Source organism: Augochlora pura, chromosome 11 (assembly GCF_028453695.1).
Source record: "Augochlora pura isolate Apur16 chromosome 11, APUR_v2.2.1, whole genome shotgun sequence".
NCBI classification, from domain to species: domain Eukaryota; kingdom Metazoa; phylum Arthropoda; class Insecta; order Hymenoptera; family Halictidae; genus Augochlora; species Augochlora pura.
The window spans coordinates 544,821-553,473 of NC_135782.1; the positions used below are offsets into that span (position 1 = coordinate 544,821).

Genomic DNA, 8,653 nt, shown 5'->3' on the forward strand with positions numbered 1-8,653 from the left:
ATGCTTGAGGAGAAACACGAGTGTACCATTAACATTGTAGATAATATTTATTCGTCGTAGCAAAACACACATCTGTAAAAGAACGTAATGCAAGGGCCGATACGTTGATAATGTAACGCTAGAACGCTGTTAGCAATTCTAATCGAAATTAATTCTACAAAACATAAAATATATCAATTATGTAGATATAGAGCATAAAAGTACTATTATGTTTATATATACGCCGTGAATTCTTAGACTGTATTCCTGTAATGTCCGCTAATCTTCTACCGTTTATATGTTCAACTTTTGCTTCTTTCGTTTTCGTTTCTTCTCGTGCTGTTTTTTCTATAAATATAAAAACAGAAATAACAAATTAGTACGTCAACACCTTTAACTTGTGTCTTGACTTGATCGCTGAGGAACTTTATTACCATTGTTTGCACAAAGTTCACTTTTTTGGACGTATTTGCGCTTCCACCTTGGAAGGAACTGAAGTCAACTTGCTTGTAATCAAAGCTTCTCAGTGGCATCGCACCTGTATTCTTCAACTCTCGTATCGTTTGTTGTTTGTCTCCCTTTTTCCTTATGCTGCGGTTAAAACAAATAGAAAAGGGAATTACAGTTGGAGAATTCAATCGTATATACATATATGGCGAGAATACAAAACACGTTAGTCTCACCGTATAGGTTTAATCGTTTCATTGACTTCGCCTTGATCTCGAATTCTTGCTAGACATTCTTCTACCTTTTGCTCCTCCGTTAATAATGTCACATCGTCCGATTCATCTTTTGCTAATGACGGTGCTGGCGTTAATAAACTGTCATCTTCCTTCTCTCGCGTTTCAGCTCCTTTTTTGATATTGGAATCTCGCTTTCGTTTTCGTCCTTGCAATTGACACAATGATACCGGCGCCGTTTTCTTCGGCTTTTCTCTTGCCGTAACTTGTTTAAAATGCTCGTAAACTCTATTTTTGCTTTCTACTATTTCTTCTTGTTTCTCAATTTCGGTCGGTCGACTTTCTTCTTGTTGCTTTTGCTTTTCTCTTTCTTGCTCTTCTTCCAGCGCTACCATTGGTATCACGCGTTTATATCGTTCGAACGGACTAACAAACACAAATTTCTTTTTTTCGATTATTTGTTGATCGTCCTTTGCGGATTCCTCGTCCTGAAATCATTTTGAAAAATAAGAATATATTACAATGATCTTCTACGATATCAAAAAACAATATTTATCGGGTTTATTTCTTTTTTACCTCGGACGTGGCTGGACTATCGAATACTGTAACCGTATGTTTTACTGTAGTATTTGTCAACGATATTTCAGATACCATGCTTTTGTCCAATAAGCATGGTAAGTCGGCTCTCGCTTCCATACCGCTTGGAATATCATGGGGCGAATGCATCCAAGCTTCCGAATTTGAAATCTGATTTCTTTGAGTTAACCTTTGCCTGAGATCCTCGAGAACTGGTTTGATGAGAGGCTGTTCCCTAGCCTTCGATATAATTTTGTGTAACTTTAGCAAATGTTGTCGTACCAAAGGAGGTATAGGATTGCAACAGGCTAAAATTCCTTGCATCTCGCGCGGCAACGTTTCTGCGATATTCAAGAGCATGTGATTCGGTAAAACGTAAGCAGTGCTATCGTCCTCTTCCCTGGCAGTGGAATCTCTCCACTTGTGAAGTTCTTTAAAAGCATAAAGTTGTTTATTATTAAACATTTTCTGACTCTTTCTGTATAGGCTCATACAATTTTCTTCCGTCCAGACCGGCTTCATATATATTTTCCTACATATGTCTGTACTTCTATCGTACACTGCTTTCAAGATGTTTAGTTGTCCATTGGCAACATCTACTAAAGCATTTTGCAGTATATCTTTTACAAACAATAAGTAATGCGTATCTTCTCTAGCGTATCTTTCAAGTTCTTCAGGCAAAGGTCTAATTCGCCAATCAGCCAATTGAAAATGTTTGTTCGGGTCTATGTTACAATAATGTTTCAGCAGATACGCTAAACTCAAGTAAGGCAGATTAAGTTGTTTTGCAGCTTGATGAGTGTCGAACATGTTTACCACGTACAGAGATAAATCTCGTTGAAGCCATTGTACATCTAGATCCGCGCCGTGGAATACTTTCAGAATCGTAGGCTTCGTAAAAATTTCATTCAACTCGTGCAACTCGGAACGTAATGCCAAGGTATCGATTATGTAATCCTTATCTGCCGTCGAGATTTGCATTAGGCAAGTTATTCCTTGGAAGCTCCTATAGGAATGATGCTCCAAGTCTACGGCAATTTCTTTGTACCTTTTCAAATCTTCTATCAGTGTTTTGACATCGGATGGGTTCTCAATCATTATCAAGGGAGTTTCATTTAGAGGTTTATATTTCCTCAGTTCTAATTTCTGCAATTGACTGGCAGGAGGAGTAAACATATCCAATTCGTATTCGTATGGGTGACTGAAAGTTTCTCCGTTTTCACCTTCTTCCAAAAAAATTGCCAAAGGTTTCAAAGAGTTTGGTTTGTCTTTGATCTTGGGACACCATGGTTTCGAGCTGTTATCAATTCTATCCTTGAACATTATTTGAGGTCTTTGAATGTTTCTACCCGCGAGTAGCCGAACGGATTGTGTCGCTTCCATTGTTTCGGTTAATCGAGAAGGTCTCTTATTCCAACTGCCATTGACAGTCTGTTTTTGTGTCTGTGTCACAACAAATTCCACCTCAGATGCCTTCACGATGCCCATTTCCTCGTCCATTAGCAAGTTCTACGACCAACAGAATATTTTCAGTTCATTAGAAGCACAAGGAAACTAATAATTTCATATGATCAACAAAACTTACTGCTCTGTCTAAAAGTATATCGTTGGATTCCAACAGAAGGTCAAATTTCTCTTCCATGTCAAGTCTAGAAATATTACCTTTAATACCTGCTGTTCCCAGAACATGCCCCATAACTTTTAACAATAGCTCTACATTTTTATCTTTAGCAGTTAAAAAACTGGGAAAACAGCAATAATAGTTAAAGTTTGACTCAATCGGCAAAGCATTTGCTGTTTTAATACCAGTCCTTATAGCATTGAATGCATCCTGGAATAAGATATTATATAATACGAGGAGACATGAAAATTTGGAAAGTATAGACAAGCTGGATTTAAAAGAAGGATGAGGTACCTGAATGTAATCGTCAAATTTAGCGTATCCAGGTATAACTTGTTTAGGTTCCTCATGGGCAATTTCCTGTGTTTGATCGTCTATAGGGATCTGACAATCACCGCTCCAATCTTCCGCAGGATCCATGGCCGTCAAGAACAGTTATTTCTTCCAACAAAGATAATGAACATGCGAGCACCTTCACACGAACACCTAAATTTTCATTCTATTTTCCTCGCGTCTAACGTAACCTAAACAGTCCACGCTGCATGCCTAACCGAGTCTGCCCGAGCCAGCCCGAGGCTCGAGTCGACTATGCGTGTTACTCTGTACACATACGTACGACATGAATGAATTTTCAATGCATGTACGTACGTAAAGAAACGGGACTTACTTTTAAACGTTTTCCATTCTCTCTAAACTGACGCGCGCTTCCTCACTATTTCACTGCGCGTCCAATCCGCAGTGGATCCTGTTACAACAGCGAATCGTCAGTCAATCGGAGCAAAGGAAATTCTTATGCTCATCTTCGCTAACGGATCAAGCTGCGGACTAAAGATGTGCGAGAAGGAGTAGAACATAGCACTCCTTACTGAACGTGTGAGTTTTATCCGCTATCCTTCCACATTTTTTTTTTAAGCCCAAGAACGCTAATTTTTAACAACTGGTACTTTTATTTTCTAGTTTTCACTGGTTTTTATTATCGATTGCTAAATGACACCACAAACTAAAGATCAAGTGACACCTAGGCCTTGGCATGTACCCACGTGCATACCTATACATATACATGTAGGATAAAGTACGAGCTATGCTATAAGAACCTTAGACCGTACGCGTACGTATCTACATACATGGAATGATATCGGCTAAGTAATGCCAGAATTTACATATGTATAAGATGTACAATGTTTGTAGATGCTTATAAACTATGCTAATGCATAATTATGGTATATAATTGTGTCTACATGTATTTACATACAATTTCAAAAGAATGACACACCGATATTCCAACATGTTCAACTTTTTTATTGTTTGACTTTAATGAATATGCGAAAAAGTTTAATTTCCCGGAATGTATTCAAGTATCAATTATGATGCTAAAAATGCACATACTTGGTGTAAACACAAACAATACGTATGTATGTGCATATGCAGCTCGTAGAGACGTGGACAGTGGTAAACAGTAGTGGACACTGGACAGACATGGGTTAGTCGATGAACGTCACCTTCATCATCCCTTAATATCGTCACTCGATCGCTCAACCTTAGAATTTTCGGCGGTCAACATCACTAAACGACACACTCGCACACACAATACGTTGTCACTGTTTAATTACGATAGTGTCGTGCGCCGTGACCTATGACCTCGTATGCATACAGTGTAGTATGCATAAGTATATAAGTATATAACAGGTTGTATTGACATATTATTTGAATTGAAAATGAGAGATAATTGATCGTTGCACCGTATGTTGGAATCTTGATTTCACCAAAGTATCCATTCACGGAGAAATCGGTTTACGAACAAATGAAGTTGATGTCGGCATTCTGCGGTTAATATGCATCGACACGTAGAATTTGTGAATTTATTGTCTGTAAGACGAAAGGATTGTGATATATTATGGGCTTCTCGACCTATGGAACCCTTATTACCGCATAAAATTTCTTTCGGATCCAAGTACTCCAGAAATGAAACGATCGAAGCCGTCCTGAACGATGAAAAGGTTAAATTAGCAATTACATCCGTAGCCGCGGTACAACAACTAGACGTAAACAAAGTTTTAAAAGAAGCTCGTGCGATGGTAAATGAAATGGCTAGTAAAGCACATTTAGCTACTGTGCGTTGGCTAAGTAAGTACAAAACTGAGGAAACAAATACAATGTTTATCCATTGAATTATAGATATTAATGTTGATTTTCAGGTATCGTTATTACTAAAGTACTTAAAAGAATTTTTTTAAGCATTTACATAAATGAAAATGTAGTATTGAGAATGAAAAAAGAGATGCAAATTTCTCAAGTTCAGTATGTGTATGCCCCTTCTCATAGAAGTTATCTAGACTTCATATTGTTATCATATATTTTGTTTTCATACGACATGGCGCTTCCTAACATTGCAAGCGGCATGGACTTCTATCAGATGTACGCGATAGGAGAATTGCTAAGGAAAACAGGAGCTTTTTATATGCGACGTAGCTTCTGCAATGATTTATTATACAAAAAAGTATTCCAATCGTATGTATCGTCACTGGTAAAGCACAGTGACAGAGCAATAGAATTTTTCATAGAAGGCACTCGCAGTAGAAGCTTGAAGAGTATAATACCAAAATTTGGTACATAGAAATTGCTGCTATTACAGTGTGATTCTAATATAAATACCAAACAGTACAAGCATAATATCTAACAATATTGTTTCCAGGTCTTTTGTCAACTATATTGGAAAGTTTATTGGAAGGTGGGGTACCCGATATTTATTTTGTACCTATAAGTATCAGTTACGAACGACCACCGGAAGAATTACTATTCGTATACGAACTTCTGGGTGTTCCAAAACCAAAAGAATCTACAGTTGGTCTCCTGCAATCGTTGTCTATTTTACAGAAACCTTATGCTTATGGTTGTGTGTTTTTTAATATTGGTGAGCCCATTTCCGCTTGTAATTTCTTAAGTATGGAGGTCCGTAAGGCAAAAGTATTATCGCCCTATACGAAACTACCACCGACCATCCGTGAAAATTTGGCTTACCATATAATTGATTCTCATAAAAAGAATACGGTTCTAATGCCTATCAATTTAATCGCATTGTTGTTCAATGAAAGAAGCCAAATGTTTCCCGATGAACCGTACACGTTAGATAGTTTGGTTAACGATTATTTATGGTGTAAAAACATATTGCAAACATTTCATGCAACTGTACCTTCGATAAAGTAAGTTTCGTTTTAGAAGAGATAACAGGGTTTATTAACGTTACAGTCATTATTATAAAATATGTTTTGGTCTAGGTCAGATAATACAAACGATGATGCAAGACAAGAAATATTAAATACCCTGAAGACTCATGAAGAATTACTAGTATTTGATTCGTTGGAAGTTTTAAGACTGAAACAAAGACACAGATCGACAAAGTTGAAAAGTCTTGCACAAGTTAAAGGCCATACTCTCGCGGAGAAAACGATGGAAATAGCGGTATCAGTTATTAACGCATCAATTTATCTGAATCCCACTCTTTCTTTTCTAATAAAACCAGCTATTCTGACGTTAGCAATTGGAATGGAAAGAACCGAACTCGGTAATCTTGAAATTATTATGTATATTTATATTATTATGTATTAATAGGGTTAAATAGAATGTTTTTTATTATGTTATATGTAGATTCCGCTTTCAAACGATACACATTACTCAGGTTACTATTAAGTACAGAATTTGCAATGCCGCTGTTGGAAGATGAGTCGGCGGTAATGTTTGAATGGAAAGAAACTCTCAATACTTTACTGAGACTGAATTATATAAATATTGCTAATAACGAATATGTTGAAGCACATAATTTGAAAGTATTTTCTCTCTTGTACAATGTACTACTGCCCTTTTTAGATGCAATGTACATCACGGGTCTTATTTTGTTTGAGGTGAAATTAGAAATTGACTCTTAATAGTACAGTATGATGTCAATGTGTAATGAAAAATATAATATCTTTTCAATTACAGTGGGACGAATCAGTCGACATAACTGTAAAAGTAATATCCATTGAAGCTCAAAAACGGGCTGAAAAAGCGTTCCTCGAAGGAGATGGATGGGGAAAGCATCCGTACTCGTTATCTCTTGATTTGTTTTCCACATCAATAAGGAATCTCGTATTGCAAAGTATTCTGGTACCAAGAGAAAAACAAAACACGTATTACGTCGATAAAATTCGATTAGGATTAATTCTTGGACAATTATATAATCTTTCGTTAAAACGACCGCCGGGTTCATACCGTAACACAGTATTAGTGCCTGCAACGCCGTTAACTGTGCAAGCCAAATTGTAAACTTTGGTAAGAAACGTAAAGAAATATTCACCACAAAGTTAAATCGAATAGCTGAAGAATCTGTTCCGCGGTGACAAGTTACTAGTACAGCCATTATGCATTTTTTATTTCAGATGAATTTATCCATACTGCTGAGTATCTTAACCATCTCTTCGTCAAGTATGTTTATAGATCTTTTCTTTTTTCGTCTGCCGAGGAGTAACGTGGCACCGGTTGTGGTGGGTGCAGGGTTATTCATATTTCTGAATAAAAGCTAAAAGAATAAGAAATAATTATTTAAAATAGCAAATACAGATCATTATTTGCGATAATGGAATTTAACGTATTACATATAACGAAGCCATTAATACCATTACTAGTCGAACAAGATATACGGCAAACGTGAGGAATGAAATAGCCATCAGCGCGCCTTCTATGGACGGAAATCCTGTAGCGTTGTCATGGGAATCGTAACCGAGGTCATAATGTTCGGTGCCTCTTCTGTGTCGACCACCTGCTATAGTTTTAGCCAGGCGTGATTCTTTAAATGAGAAAAACAAGTCATAGGTATTATTTGTTAACTAGACACGTCGTTTATAGAAATCATTTGATTACCTATTTCAGTTATTAACGTTTGTTCAAATATTTTCAAAAACATGAGCTTTCCCTCGCTAGATGTGGACTGTGATTTTAATGTCTGATGAACAGTTTTCAACACGTTTATCGGTAAATATTTTAGAATGTCCATATTGTTCGAGATCAAAGACCTATTGTGATATTCCGTGTTCGTACCGTTTTCCTGGAAGAAAGAACCAGTTCGAAATTGTTAGAATTAAGAAAAATCGATAGAACATAAAATAAATTAACTTACATCCGCTATCGAGGAATTGGTTGTCTCGTCTTGTTCCTCGGAACTAGTTGAAAACGAATTCTCTTCATTGGTATACTCGTGAATCGTGATTTCGCTATCAGAATCTTCGAATTGATGCGACAGTAGAGATCCATCGTTTCCGTTAACTGCTGTTGGTTTTTCGTATAGTTCTTTCGGAAATGATTGATCTGTCGCGATTGTTGGGGAAAATTTATAGAAATGATCCTGTTTCGAGGATGATATTCTACAAGTAAAAAAAATGGAAAACTTCAAACTAAGCAACGTTTAATGTACATGCTGTTCTTGTTACATACCTGTATATTTTGTTTTCATCGGAAAACTGCGGCATGTCTATCCATTCTGCCAAACTGATGTTCCACAAGATTATACTTAATATACTTGGTATTAACATTTCCCGTTTAGTAAAGTTACGCAGAAATATATAAAATAGTATTACAATAAATGACACTAGTGAAATATCAGTTTGTTTGTTGCGCGAGAGTTTTGTATTCAAGGAACTGCTCGGACATGCCGTATTTGAATTTAAGTGATACAATAACCGACTGAAGTTATTCTCAGACACGCAGTATGTCACAGTGTCACTAAACAGGATGTTATTATTTCAAGCAGAAAGTGCTGTTAGAA

The 8,653-nt window shown here is 36.7% G+C and overlaps 3 protein-coding genes across 5 annotated transcripts; 1 reads left to right on the forward strand and 2 right to left on the reverse strand.

The window, feature by feature from the left end:
- Positions 1 to 28: 28 nt before the first annotated feature.
- Rrp6 (exosome component Rrp6) lies at positions 29 to 4,448 on the reverse strand. Of its 3 annotated transcripts, XM_078194769.1 has the most exons (8): positions 4,356 to 4,448; positions 3,524 to 3,601; positions 3,151 to 3,456; positions 2,821 to 3,066; positions 1,236 to 2,744; positions 663 to 1,147; positions 414 to 570; positions 29 to 327 (listed from the first exon to the last, which is right to left on the reverse strand). In XM_078194769.1, exons 3-8 carry the CDS (start codon positions 3,274 to 3,276, stop codon positions 274 to 276), a joined length of 2,577 nt encoding a protein of 858 aa, XP_078050895.1. In that variant the 5' UTR covers positions 3,277 to 3,456; positions 3,524 to 3,601; positions 4,356 to 4,448; the 3' UTR covers positions 29 to 273. The 3 variants fall into 3 exon arrangements, with proteins under 3 accessions (XP_078050895.1, XP_078050897.1, XP_078050896.1); XM_078194771.1 differs by lacking the exons at positions 3,524 to 3,601; positions 4,356 to 4,448 and adding an exon at positions 4,243 to 4,330 and having other exon boundaries at positions 3,151 to 3,297; XM_078194770.1 differs by lacking the exon at positions 4,356 to 4,448 and having other exon boundaries at positions 3,151 to 3,297; positions 3,524 to 3,639.
- Positions 4,449 to 4,464: 16 nt separating this feature from the next.
- Positions 4,465 to 7,411, forward strand: Dhap-at (dihydroxyacetone phosphate acyltransferase). The gene is made up of 7 exons (XM_078194772.1): positions 4,465 to 4,980; positions 5,052 to 5,462; positions 5,549 to 6,056; positions 6,132 to 6,418; positions 6,502 to 6,755; positions 6,835 to 7,164; positions 7,272 to 7,411. Exons 1-6 carry the CDS (start codon positions 4,689 to 4,691, stop codon positions 7,156 to 7,158), a joined length of 2,076 nt encoding a protein of 691 aa, XP_078050898.1. The 5' UTR covers positions 4,465 to 4,688; the 3' UTR covers positions 7,159 to 7,164; positions 7,272 to 7,411.
- LOC144477230 (uncharacterized) lies at positions 7,220 to 8,420 on the reverse strand. Its single transcript, XM_078194776.1, is given in 5 exon segments — positions 7,220 to 7,411; positions 7,509 to 7,708; positions 7,711 to 7,936; positions 8,009 to 8,252; positions 8,323 to 8,420. Coding segments are annotated over 5 exon segments (912 nt in total). The 3' UTR covers positions 7,220 to 7,267.
- Between the last annotated feature and the right edge of the window lie 233 nt (positions 8,421 to 8,653).

Bases quoted from the DNA above. Each gene is read 5' to 3' on its own strand.
- Rrp6 (XM_078194769.1), bottom strand. From the start codon at position 3,276: ATGGATCCTGCGGAAGATTGGAGCGGTGATTGTCAGATCCCTATAGAC. The intron at 3,067-3,150 runs GTACCTCATCCT...ATCTTATTCCAG, and splicing joins AATTTGACGATTACATTCAG to GATGCATTCAATGCTATAAG. The intron at 2,745-2,820 runs GTAAGTTTTGTT...TGTTGGTCGTAG, and splicing joins ATATACTTTTAGACAGAGCA to AACTTGCTAATGGACGAGGA.
- Dhap-at (XM_078194772.1), top strand. From the start codon at position 4,689: ATGCATCGACACGTAGAATTTGTGAATTTATTGTCTGTAAGACGAAAG. The intron at 6,057-6,131 runs GTAAGTTTCGTT...GTTTTGGTCTAG, and splicing joins GCAACTGTACCTTCGATAAA to GTCAGATAATACAAACGATG. The intron at 6,756-6,834 runs GTGAAATTAGAA...TTTCAATTACAG, and splicing joins CGGGTCTTATTTTGTTTGAG to TGGGACGAATCAGTCGACAT.